The sequence below is a fragment of the Heloderma suspectum genome, chromosome 4 (assembly GCF_057233095.1).
Source record: "Heloderma suspectum isolate Gila_16-S chromosome 4, 16-S_ref, whole genome shotgun sequence".
Lineage (NCBI taxonomy): Eukaryota > Metazoa > Chordata > Lepidosauria > Squamata > Helodermatidae > Heloderma > Heloderma suspectum.
Genome location: NC_139461.1, coordinates 310,121,222 through 310,134,940, shown reverse-complemented (window position 1 = coordinate 310,134,940; position 13,719 = coordinate 310,121,222). Strand labels below are relative to the sequence as shown.

Below are 13,719 nucleotides of genomic sequence, written 5' to 3'. Positions count from 1 at the left end.
CAGGTTTGAAAGCAAGGAAACATGAATATGTTCTATCTCGCCTAGGGAACGGGAACTTTTGTGAAAGAAAAGCCTGGTGAGCCAGGACGAGGACGGTGTTTTGGTACAACCAGCCGCTTCGGTGGTGGATGTATACATGACTGCCAGCCCTAGCAGGGGAGGAGGGACAAAAGGCTGCATGACTGCTATATGGGGAAAGGGTTTGCCAAAGGTGCTGGGTGCAGTCCCCATAATCCAACCAGAAATAACCAGATGAATATCCCAGGTATCTGAGGGACATTTGAAACTTAACCCAGATGCCCAGTTAGGTCAGGAGCAGCTCCCCTGGGCAGGCTTTAGGATGCCCAGAGACCTTGGCGCAAAATGATGGTATCATTTCTAGACGCCAGTATTTGGAGCCTTAAGGCTGATTTTACATTTTTGCTGTGAATTTGGCCTCCCTCCTACTCCTCACATCATGTTACATGCTGAATGTGGTGGAGAGGGCTATGTGGGCCCATTGGCAGTGTGGAGGCTTCACAGAGGACTGCAGCGCAACCAAGGAAGCACTGCATCATACGACTTCCATTCCTGGGAAACCCAACATTCCCGGGCACACCATGTATACCTAGCTTTGCCCAGGGCAGCCCTTCCTGGATTTGTATTGGGCTCATTTCAGACACTCTGCACGTCCACAGGGGCATCTGAAATGGGTCTGAATTTTAACCAGACTTGGCAAACCTTGGAGACAATCCCGGTATTCCCCACCAGCAATTCTAGTTGACAAGAATAACCAGACCTTTTTTTTTTAGCACCAGGGCTGTATTATTCTGTGACTCACTGGTCACACCACACGAGCACAGCGAGTAGTACGGGGCAGTGAATCGGCCTTCAGATTTGGACTCCAGGGAAGTACTGAAAGAATGTGTCCGATCTTTGACACACGCTCCTCCAAAGTAAGATGTTAGGAACATCCCCCTGGCTCACAGCAGTGGCTTTCAAGCTTTCCATATTGAAGGATCCCTTTCATGCTCAAGCACATCTGAGCACCTGTTGTGGAACACTTGCACATCCCAGAGGATGCTGGGGCATGGCTCAGGTTCATCTTCAGACCACATGGGGTGTAGACCAGGCCCTAGAACACACCCAGGGCTTCCTTGTCCTAGCACATTTCTGGGGAAGATCAGTAGTGGTACATTTGGGGTGTCTTTGGGAGGAGTCATTGGGAAAGCTTGTCCTCCATTGCTGATCCCATTGTGGAACCCCGGGAAGCTTCCAAGGAACCCCAGAAGAACGCAGCTTGAAAACCCCCTGCACTGCACCATAAACCTCTCACTTCTGGCACTGTGGTAGAAGCATCTTTTGGTGAAGGCTTGAAAAGGGCAAGAAAGGAATCGATTTGCTGCATAGCTGTTCCTCAAACATTTTTCTGTGGAGGCGAGTGAGGCCCTATGGCAGGGGTGCAAAACCTCAGGCCCAGGGACCAAATCTGCCCCCCTTTCCTGCAACAACGGATTGTTTTCCAGTTTCCCGCTTCTGCGCAGTTTTTTCCCCATTCCAAAAGGCTGAAATGCCTCTCCTAGGGCTACTGGCAGGAAGAGCTTTAAGCTACACTGGATTTTTTGGCTCAGCCCCTTTTGCCTTTGGCCCCACCCACCACTGGAATGCAGCCCCCGAGAGGTTCTCCGAAATGGAATTTGGCCCTCGGGCTGAAAGAGGTTCTGCACCCTTGCCGGATGGCCCCCTTGTTTTTCCAAAAAATGTGAAAGCCCTTACAGCCCCAGGGTCACATCAGTCACTATATTATAGACTCTCCCTCTCCTTTGCAGAACTTCAAGTGGAATGTGGCGTGCGCTTTCCCTGGCATTTCAGCAAATCTGGAGGCCTCTCTACTCATTCCCCCCTTCTCACCTTCGCCAGCCAATCAGAGGTGTGGGTTCAGGGGTGGCGTTCAGGCTGCTCCCATGGGGAAAGTAGCTTTTTTAAAAAAAATAGTCCATCTATTTCCCTTTGATGATTTTTTTAAAAGAAATCTCTGAGTAAAGAAGAAGGGCAACTGTTGCCATAAATGTAGGAATATCTATTTAAGCATTCTAATTTATCCTATTTATGCTATTTATTGTTTGCCAATTCATAAGGGGGGAATGGGTGGGTGAAGAATTGTATTTTCTTTGCATGCATTTTAGTAAGGCGTGGGTTGATGGTGCAAGCAGGCTGCCTGCAGGTCAATAAATACGACTGAGGCTAGAGACAGGCTATAGCTGCGGGTGGGGGGGGGGCTTGCTGTTTTTTTACAAGAGTTGGCAGCCTTTTGAAAGAGGGGTCACCGATCACCTTTCACCTATGTTAAACTGGCTTTGGGGATGGTTTCAGGGACACCACACTGGGACTTTTTTACTAGCAGGGACGCTGATGTCATCTGCACGCACACGCACCCCGGTCAAAACTCTCCGCTCCCTCTGGGCTTAACAGCAGCCCTTACAGTAGCTGTGGGTGGCGGGGTGGCGGGGAGAGAAGGGGTTTTTCCAGCAACAGTCTATTGTTCCTTGTAACGCAAAGGAGTGTGGGGGGCTCGGTCTTGAATGGGCCATGACAACTCATTCACTTTGCAAAAGACCTGCTCCTAGCAGATGGAAACTCCCAGAACTAGCTTGTTGATATGAATTAAAACACAGCTGCTGGCAATTTTGGACTCTCCTTGGGGGGCTGTCACGATGAGTGCCTGCACTCCAAAGCTTTAGCTCTACACCACTGCTGGCCAGAAGGTAGGAAACTACCTTATACTGAGTAGACCACTGGTCCAGCCAGCCCAGTAGTTCTCCAAGGTGTCCCCAGCCCTTCTACCTGAGATCCTTTTAGCTGAGGGTGGTGGGAGATGAACACAGGAAATTCCACATGCACATCATGTTCTCTGTCACTGCAGGATGGCCCCCACCCAGCGTTACCCCATACTGCAGATGGGCGAGACTGAGCGAGCGTGCCTTCCCTAGTGAGCTCAGGGCAAAGGCAGTATGTAAACCAGAGACTTCTGGATGGCTTATGCTGCCTCCTGGCGGCTATGCTACACCAGCCAATGGTGCCATCAGGGTAGGACTTTGGGGCAGAGGACCAGGGCCCCACTCAACAAAATGAGCAGGGGTGGCTTCCAAATGGAATGGGCCTGGCTTACCACTTCTTGAAGTAATCCACATGACCATCTCAAGAGCCCCCCACCTCCGTTAAGTCCATGAAGTCCACTCACCTAACTGCACCTCTGTCTCCAGCCTAAGACAAGAGTTGAGAATAGAGAGGGGACCAATTCTCATTCGATGACGGTTATAAATATATTTTGCTGATATGATGAATGGGTAACTGGGGGCGGGGTGACCACAGGACTCTACACTCGAGCTGAATGAGTAAAAGCCATGTTGGAAAAGGACTGTTTGGGGAGAGAACTTTTCTGCATTGTTGGCCCCTTCTGAACAGACTGGGTTCTGGACTGTGCAAATCTTCCTCAGTTCAATCGAGGCCATTTTGTTCCACCTTGTCTTCCTCAATAGCAAAGAAGTCACCTCCTCACAGGTTTCCCCAGGTCTAAAGTTCCAGGCAATGGGAGGCAACCGGCCATTTCTATGCAACATTCCAGACGACGTTGTGTCTTCCGCATCCACCTGTGCTGTTTCATGTGCGCATACCGACAACAGGGCCGGCGTGGCCTTAGGGTAACTACACCATGTCTTCCAGGCATGCACATAAACCTCTAGGAAAGAAGGGACCTAATATACAGCATGACAGTGCTGGAGACATCGCCTCTGTGACACCTCTGATTTTCTACCTCGGACCCAATGGCCAGTCTCACAGGAACTCTCTTGACTATGGACTTGGCAGCCACCACACAGATGTCTAGGAAAGTGGCACTGTTAGAAGTCTCACCAAATGCCACAACTCAAAAAGCCTCATTGTTTTACACAACTTCTGGCCACACACACACACAGAGTGAACACCTTTTGTGTAAGCCACGGGTTCCATAATCCTCTGTGGATATTTTACAGAGCAGTAATTCCCAGACGGTGTGCCAGGATGCACTAATGCTCCGCAAAAAATTGGTCTCATGGTCTAAAATTGGTCTAAAAACAAAGAAGATACGAAATAATTAAAGGCTGAAAAAAGGCTTTTTCAGGGTGAAAGTGCATCTCAGACATCCGAGGTTTGGAAAAGACAGTTCTGAAGGATCCTTCCCAACCCAAGACAGGGGGACTGGGCCACGGTCTCTCCTCCCTTCCATACCTGTGATTCTTTACAAAAAAACACCAACACCTTTCTGTCTCAGGAGCGCACAACTATGATCACTCCGAAAACCACTCTTGACAGTTTTATTTACTTAACAGAGGCCTGCATCAGTATGTTAATGGCAGAAATGTAGTTTTGCTACACTTTTAACTTGGTGTGTTTGTTTGAAACGTTCTCTAGTAAGCCTGTTTTTCTCTCTGGGACCCACAGCACTGTCTCTCTTCTCACTCTGCACCACGAGTCTCTCTGAAGTGAAACTCTCTGATATCTCCCCACTTCCACCAAGTCTTTCTTTCTTTCTTTCTTTCTTTCTTTCTTTCTTTCTTTCTTCTCTCTCTCACCCCATTTCCCCAAGTCTCTGAACCTTCTATCACCCCATTCCTGTTTCTCCATCCCACATCTCTCTGCACCCCATACTGCTCATTTCTTTTTGCACCCCATCTTTGACCCCACTCTTTTTCTCTATGCCCATCCATAGCTCTCTATCAGGCTCACACCCCCTTTTGTTCTTTCACACCTTTGTTTTTTGTGGTTTCCTTCCTCCTACTCCTTATCTTTACTTCCTCTCCCTGAATTTAATGGCACACAAGGCTTTCATTCTCCCAGCAATTCACACACCAAGAGAGAGTCAGAGTGGCTGGCTCACCCCATCCTGTTAGGGGGAAAGGCGGTGGGACCAGGGGAAGGGGCATGGCCTTCTGGGAACCCACAAAAAGTGGAAAAGGGCCACAAACAATATTTGTGATTTCCTCCTGGGGGGCATGGGAGGGACACAAATAGTACAACTTAAATGTGCTTACAGTCTAAATCTTAAAGCCAGTGTGTTGCTGTGCCCCCTTTAGTGTCATGGTTATGCTTTTGGAATTCACACAAGATTTGACACCACCACATTCACACACATACACCCTTTCAAAGCAGCATAGACACCATCATTTCGTTAGAAATAGAATTCACCTCCCTCCTCCCCTGATGTTGGCCACAACAGGTAGAGGGATTCCTTCTCCGAAGGAGGGCTCCAGGCTACCCGCCTGTTGTACTGGGAATGGGGAAGATAACCCACTTGGCTCTTCAGTGTTTATACTGTAAATAAGAAATATGACAGCAATAATTTTCTCTGCATGATAGAGCTTATTCTTTCCTGCCAGATTTTGGACTGGACAGATCACGGGGAGACACAAATCTTCCCAAGATGAAACTACCTGCAGTATTGTAACACAATTCAGGGATAATAAAGGGCCTTTTTTCTGCTACAGAGTTGCCTCTTCTGTGTTTGGATGGGGTGAGGGAGCGGGGGGGGGGGTGCTCAAAACCCACAGCACTGCGTGCATGCTGCAGGACGCACGCAGGTCTCCGATCCAGAGGACAAGAGTTCTGCTTTGCTCCGAATTGGTGGGGAGCAATTGCCTCAGGACTCCCACATCTTCCTGGCTGAAAAGGCCACCTGTTCTTCAAGAGATGATGCAGGACTGCCAAATTTTGAAAGTCCGAATGAGGGAGATGAATGCCATTCCCTCCTTTGGACAGTGAAAAACCACACCTAGGGGTGGGCAGAAGGCACACTGGGATCTATTGGTAGATCTCTGGGCGATCTGCAGTAGATCACCATTCTGACTCCCAATTGTTTAAAAGCAGCAAAAAAAAGGGGGGTTGCCCCACGGTGCGGGGGAGGCAGCCAGGGTCGCAGGCTGCCCATTGCTTCCATGTTGCCCATCCCTGATTTAAATCAATCCACCCTGAGCAGGGACCTGTATGATTGTGCTCACACTGCAAAGCACCACGCCCGCTGGTGAAGCTGCATACATAATAATCATACAAATTATTATTTGATACATAGTTGAAAGTAAAGCCAAAGATTTTAATCTTCTCGTACACTGATCACACAGAAAGATCAGCATCAGCTGTGGGAGAGTTCACATTGGTCAGATCAACTCAGAAATGAGATGCGCTCCTTCCCCCACCCAAAACTGGGAAACGGCTCCAGCTGATTTCTGAGCTGATCCAAATTTGGCCCTTCGATCTCACCCTTCCTCCCAGCCCAATTATGGAGTCTTGCAAGACTGCCCCATAAGTTGTATTTGTATTAAGATGTACATTCCATTTAGCTACTGATGTACCAATCAGTATGGAGGTTCAATAGCCACCGATACACCTATGCCCTCCTCAAGTATTTGCATGGTTCTTTTATAAGAACATTTATTTTGTCACTAGGAAGGCATTTCGAAGGTGGTTGAAGCATTTGTAATATTTAGCTGGACCTCATGACTAATAGAGGAAAGCTTGCAACAAACAACCATTCTCTGTTTAGCAATGTCTGTGACAAAAGGGAGAAGAATGCTGATCTTATGAAAGCGGCCAGCCCTGTTTTCTTAACCTCAATCTTATTCTTTGCAAAAGTGGAAAGTTAAATCGTGACATTTGCCCACCTAATGCTTTTAAAATTACAGAAGGGAAGCAACCAAAGACAGAAGCACAAAGGAGAGATGGATGAACTTCAAACCTCCTCACAGACCTGTGCTGCAGATGAAGGAAAATACATATTTTAAAGGGTGCAATTTGGGGGGTGGGGAGGGGGAAAGTAAAATTTAGGCACCCAGAAGATTTTCTAGGAGATACGGCTGGGAAGTTTGAACCTCTGCTGCCCCCACTTCCAACCTCCTTTCTCTCTGTGTACCCTTTCAGGGCTACTTCACATGTTACCTTTTTTAAGTGTATGGAAAGAACTTTCCATTTTAGCTCTATTGAGCTTACTCCAACGAGCTAGTGAGGTTAACTAGAAAAGACCAAAGTCAGACCAAATCAGTAAAACAGATTTGAAAGATATACTAAGGTGCAATCCTATGCATGTTTTGTCAGGAAAAAAAGTCCCACAACTCCCAGCATGCCCCAGCCAGGCACGCTGGGAGTTGTAGGACTTTTTACTGTCTAAACGTGCAAAGGATTGCACCCTTAATGACAAATAATGAAAACATGCAAACTCAGCAATAGCCGAAATAAAAGAATGTGTATCAATGAGATATGGGCACAGAATATAAATGGAAAAGTACAACATGAGATACATGTAATGACTGAGTGGGAAAAATGTGAAATAAACTGTAAATCCAGCAACGGACAAATAATCTAAGGGACAAGACAGTGCAACAGGGATGTAATGATAGCCAAACAGCTACCAATAAAGCATGTCTGTTACTAAGCCCTAAATCAGCCTTCCCCAGCCTGGTGCCCTCCAGATGTTTTGGACTACAACTCCCAGCATTCCAGACCATTGACCATGCAGGCTGGGGCTGATGGGAGTTGAAGTCCAAAACATCTGGAGGGCACAAGGTTGGGGGAGGCTGATTTAGGGCTTAGTAATAGACATGCTTTATTGGTAGCTGTTTGGCTATCATTACATCCCTGTTGCACTGTCTTGTCCCTTAGATTATTTGTCCGTTGCTGGATTTACAGTTTATTTCACATTTTTCCCACTCAGTCATTACATGTATCTCATGTTGTACTTCTCCATTTATATTCTGTACCCATATCTCATTGATACACATTCTTTTATTTTGGCTACTGCTGAGTTTGCATGTTTTCATTATTTGTCATTAAGGGTGCAATCCTTTGCACCTGTCTGGGGCATGCTGGGAGTTGTGGGGCTTTTTTTCCTGACTAAACATGCATAAGATTGCAAATCACATCCTCCTAAACCGGGGGGGGGGGGCAATTTGTGTGTGTCCCCAGGTGTTTTTGCCTACAACTCTCATGATCCCTTACCATTGGCTATGCTGGCTAGAGCTGATGGGAATTGTAGTCCAAAACATCTGGAGGGCCACAGGTCACCCCTCCCTGTCCTAAGACTTCCACTAGGCCAAACTAGTTAAAAACTCCCTAACAGAACAGTGCAGTGCTGGGACTCCCACAAGCGCCGGATTGCAGCCTCCGTTCGCAACGACGCAGCAGTTATAAGGTTAAAGAAGGAAAAGGGGCAATGTTAGCGGCGGAGGCTGGTGGCTCCGGTTTCGGCGGGGTCACGTCCCCATTTGGGGTTTCATCCAGAACCAGCCGGAGCTGTACCGGATCTATCCACGGTGCTGAACTCTAGCAGCAAAAGGGCTTCAGCGGCCTGGATGGCGCCTTTGGAGTTCTGGCTGGCTCCGGCTGAAGCCCAGAACGGATTCGCGGCCCCGCCGGGATGGGAGCCCCCAGCCGGCGCCACGCGGCGGACCCCCCCCCCCGCCGCGCATCCCCTTCTCCCCGCTCCCCGCGCGCTTCTCAAAATCTCCCCTCGCCCCGTTGCCTGGGGCTGGCCGCGGCTCCGGGGCTGACCCCAGCGCGCCGCCGCCGCCGCGCCCCCACCGCGCTCCCGGCTTTCCCGCCGACTCCGCGGGACTCGGCGAAGGCGGCGGGAGGCGCCGCCCGCGAGTCCGGCCCGGGCCAGCCTCCGCTCGGGCCTTCCCGTCGGGGTGGCGGCGGCAGGAGAAGACCGGCGTCCCGCGGGCGCCCTCCCCGAGCCGGCCGCCGGACCCCGAATCCGGGCCCCGGGCGGGCCGAGCGCCAGGGGCCGCCGCGGCCGAGCAGGGGCGGCGCGGGCGGGCTCGGCGGCGCCCCCGCCCATCGCGCAGCAGCGGCGCGACCCGGCGCGAGCGCGGCGGCCGGCTCCATCCGCGCGGCGGCGGCGGCGAGCGGGATCGCGAGCGGCGGCCGGGCGGGCGGGTCGGAGGGCGGCGGGCGAGCGGGGAGGGCGGCGCGGCGCGGCCCCGGGCCCGCGGCCGTGGGAGGCGCGGCAGCCGCAGCAGCCGCTCGGGCGGCATCGCCGCGGCCCGCGACGCGCCCGTGCGCGTGATCCGCCGGCCCCTCCCGCCGGCCCTGGAGGAGGGCCAGGCGCGGAGCCTCGCGCGCGCCATCCGGGTGCGGCCGACCGGCGGAGCCCCCGGGCGGGGCCTGTCCGTTGCATCTCTGGCCGCCTGTTGCGGTTGGACTTGGTTTGAACGGTCTGTGGTTCGGCCCCTCGGGAGCATTTCGCAGCCTGTTGGCTCCCCGTAGCGGATTTCTTAAAATCCAGGACCTGCTTTTTGACCCCGGCTTACATGATGCCCCTTCTCCCCCGTTTTAGCTTTACAGCAGCCCCGTGAAGCAGGCCAAGCTCAGAGCCAGGGACTGGCCCGAAGTTACTCAGTGACCTCGTGGCTGAGTGGGGAGTAGAACACGGGGCTCCCGAACCCCGGCCCAGCACTGGTCTGCGGACACTGTGAGGTGCCCGTTCTGTGCTTCGAACCCAGCATTCAACTCCGGGCGGGCCTGCGGAGGACAGATGACGGTGAGCAGACCAAAGGGACGAGGTGCGTATCAAGATAACCTCGCATAGCCCTATCCCCCGCCCCAACCTGGTGCCCTCCGGACGTGATGGCTGCAGTTAATTTAAGAACGCCAGAAGAGCCCTGCTGGCTCAGACCCAGGGTCCATCTGGTCCAGCGTTCCGTTCACGCAGTGGCCCACCAGCTGTCGGCCAGGAACCCACAAGCAGAACACCAGTGCAACAGCACCTTCCCACCCATGTTCCCCAGCAACAGGTGTACATAGGCATACTGCCTCTGGTTCTGGATGCTAATGTAATAGTTTATTTATTACCACGTTTATATCCTGACTTTTTTCCTTGGGCAAGCATCCCAAAGCAGCTTACATGGTCCTCCTCCATTTTATCCTCACAACAACCCTGTGAGGTAGGTTAGGCTGAGAGTCTGTGACTGGCCCAAAGTCACCCAGCAAGCTTCATTGTCCGAGTGTGGACTAGAACCCGGATCTCCTGAGTCACAGTCCAGTTATAACTGCTGCGCTGCACTGGCTTGAATGGAGAGGATGCCTTTTTCGTACACTACAGGTGTGAATTAACTCATTGCTGCCAGCATGCTTGTTAACACTACATTCAACCAGAGGTACAGCTAGGTAATTTTAGAGCCTGGACTTGATGGTCTTCTGGAGGCCCCGTTTAGATGGCCACCTGTATTACTTCAGTTGGGAAGCACACAACAAACATTTCTCTTGCTGCCATTCGTGCTTTAAAATCGTTTCTGTGTTCCTGATATGTTAGAGCAACAACAGCAGCAGAATGCTTTGCCAACCCTGATTAATAATAATAATAAATACTCTGGGTAAGTTCCAGTTTTGTATTTTTAAACTCACTCAAGGGTGCAATCCTATGCATGTTTAGACAGAAAAAAAAGTTGTACAATGCCCACCATGCCCCAGCCAGGCTGGCTGGGGCATGCTGGGAGTTGTAGAACTTTTTTCCTACAACTCCCAGCATGGCTGGCTGGGGCATGCTGGGAGTTGTAGGATTTTTTTGTATCAAAAAATGCATAGGCTTGCTCCCTTAAGTCATACTACCATCAAGACTACAGAAATAAAGTGGACTTTGCTTCTTTACCTGCCACTCTCTGGGTGGTCATTCAGGGACCCTCTGGACCTTAGGGCTATGGACTTGAGCCCTAAGGTCCATGCTGGCTGCACCACCACGTTCATCTTGGGTCGAATGCAGTCATCGCTGTCTCTATCAGCCTTCTGCATCCTGGTGCCCTCCAGATGAGTTGAACTGCAACACCCATAATTCCCAGCCGCTGTGGCCCATGGGACAGCCCACCCCATTCTATTTCATATGGAATGTGCAATTGACATGGAAGAACATAAGAAGAACCCTGCTGGATCAAACCAAGCGTCCTTCTAGTCCAGCATTCTGTTCACACAGTGGCCAACCAGCTGTTGACCAGGAACCCACAAGCAAGATATGAGCGCAACAGCACCCTCCCACCCATGTTCCCCAGCAACTGGTGTACACAGGCATACTGCCTCTGATCCTGGAGGTAGCCTGTAGCCCTCAGGACTAGTAGCCATTGATAGCCTTCTCCCCTATGAATTTGTCCAATCCCCCTTTGAAGCAATCCAAATGGGTGGCCATCACAACATGGTCTATAACCTTTTTCTTTCCCCATCTCTCTCTCTCTCCCTCCTGTTTCTAGGAAGAGGCTGATCGGGTGCCCCCGATAGATGTCCTCTGGATCAAAGGCAGCGAGGGAGGCGATTACTTCTACTCCTTTGGAGGGTGTCACCGTTACGCAGCATACAAGCGTTTGAACAAGGAAACCATCCCAGCGAAAATCATCCACTCCACTGTCAGCGACTTGCGCACTTACCTGGGGTCCTCCCTGCCTGATTTGCGGTAGCCGGCGCTCTTGAAGCACCCCCTGCCAACAGAGGTCATTATGAAGCAACCTTGGGCAGCTAGAAACCTTGAACTTATTCCGAGGCACGGGCCAATCACTCTTATTTTCTGGACCTTCCATGACGAGGACTTGTTGGATGAGCTGATATGCTCCACTTCCCTGCTGGACCTGTTCATTCTTCTTAGGCTTCTTCCCTCTAGGGCTGTTTTGGCTAAGAAAGCCATGGGCACAAAGAGTGCCGGGCGCACAGCAGCTCTCTTCCAGGTTAAATTATGCCTCTTGGCTTGCTACTGGGTTGGGATTGGACATGGAGAGGCAGAAGGGATTGCTTGGACTAAAACACCATTGGGTTGTTGTATCCAGTATTAGTCTAACTGAAGTCCCATTCATTTCAATGGGTCTGCTCTATGTAGGACTAACATTGGCTACAACCCATTGCATTTGTCAACAGGCATAATGTTCAGGGCTTGGGTGTTAAAATGGGTCTGAATAAGGGACATGTGGGGCCGATGAGGCAGGGTGTTAGCTGCAGAAAGGTGGGAACAGTGAAGATGAGGGATGGTCTTTCCTGGATATTGCCTTCTCTAGGTCCAGGAACAGAGGGGAAGATGTTTCTTCTCCCCCCCAAATTCTCTTTCCCCTGCTCCTGACAGCCTCAGCTGTGGGTCGCCAGAGGCCATAAGGTTGTGTCCTGGCTGAGCCCTCCCACACATACTCCCACAGCCCCCTCTCTGCCCCACATCACAGTCCCTGACACAGATCAGCACAAGTTGGAGATGTCTAATATTTCTCACCAATGCCTGGAGCCCCATGAGATAATCCCACATATCTGTTTTGACCAGTTGTTGAGGCCTTTCTTAAATTGCGGAAGGTAAGATCACAGCTCAGGAAGTAAGATGTGCAGGGCTTCCTCAGTTGTGGCCACAGCACTCTGGTGCTTTCTCCCCAAGGAGATGCACCTCTGTTGGCAGACTTCTGTTAAGCTCCCTGGTAAACTGTAATTGCAAAGAACAATGTTTTAGTTCGGGTCATTTCTCTTTCCTTCTGGCTCTTATAATAATCTGAAATTTGTATCCTCTAAAAATGGTTCTATATTATAAGGATTCTACTTTTTTTGCAAGACACTCTGTTTTGGCAGAAAAGCAGATAAATAAAAACAAATGTTTTAAAACTCTTTTTAAAGTCAGTTTATTATTTTAAAATGTTGTTTGTGCCTCAGGAGCCTTTGACTAAGAGCCGGGATAGAAATATGTTAGAAAATTAGTAAAATACTTATGGAACCATAGAGTTGGAAGGGACCTTTGAGATGATCTAGTCCAAGGGTGTTGAACCTCTTTCATCCAGAGGGAGAGAAGCCCTTGGAGTAGCATCTCAACTTTTTAGAATGGGAAAAATGCTCAAAAGCTGGGAAGAGGGTGTGGCCTTCTGGGGAAACCCAGGGGGCTAGAGTGGGACCCCAAAGGGCCTGAGGTTCAACATCCTTGATCCAGTGGAGGCTGGTGGCTCTGATGCCAGTGGGGCGGTGAATCTGCTCTGAGTTTCAGTCAGAGCCAGTCAGAACTCTAAAGGAGCTGTATAAGGTTGCTTGGATAGCTCCTTTAGAGTTCTGAGTGAAACCCGGAGCGGATTCACCACCCCACTGGCCTTGGAGCCACTGGCCTCCGCTGCTCTGATTTAATCCAACCCCCTGCTCAACGCAGGCTCTGCAGCATTTAGTCACAGTCCATCTTGGCACTCATATGGGAGTTGGGCAGGAAACAAAACTCAGTGGGTGCCACATGCATGTGGGCTCCCTTTCTACCTGCACTCCAAGTTTCCTTGTCATTCCCCTCCCCCGCTCCCTCTAAAAGCCAGTATGGTGTGCTGGAGCTTTCTTGGACAAGCACTATGTTGTTGCCATCCCTTGGTTCCCTGCTTGCTGCCCTGGCTGCAGGGCCAGGATCTGGAGAGCTGACTGCCATTTTAAGTTCCCACAATGCCCCAGAATGATGCTACTACATCCCATGCTCTGTGGCATTGTGGGAAATTCAACATGGCAGGCAGCTTCCCAGCCACTGCGGCTGCTTCCCCCTAAAAAGCATGTGGCCATGGGACTAGGCAGGAAGGTGGACTAAGCACCAGCATCCTTGGGCCCTGGCGGCCATTTGAGAATGCCAGGTGTTGGTGCCAGACCTTCATGCTCTGCCCTGTATTGGCCTACTCACCAAATCGCTCACTGGCTCCTGGAGCAGTTACTCCCATCACCTTGCTTCTAGTCATGACTTGGAAATGGCAG

General features: G+C 50.7%; 1 protein-coding gene across 1 annotated transcript; it reads left to right on the top strand.

Moving 5' to 3' along the window:
• The first annotated feature begins 189 nt into the window (after positions 1 to 189).
• LOC146349016 (uncharacterized) lies at positions 190 to 12,615 on the top strand. The gene is made up of 7 exons (XM_084851774.1): positions 190 to 265; positions 1,809 to 1,909; positions 3,445 to 3,680; positions 8,123 to 8,217; positions 8,330 to 9,218; positions 9,341 to 9,566; positions 11,241 to 12,615. Exons 1-6 carry the CDS (start codon positions 190 to 192, stop codon positions 9,357 to 9,359), a joined length of 1,416 nt encoding a protein of 471 aa, XP_084707900.1. The 3' UTR covers positions 9,360 to 9,566; positions 11,241 to 12,615.
• Positions 12,616 to 13,719: the final 1,104 nt, after the last annotated feature.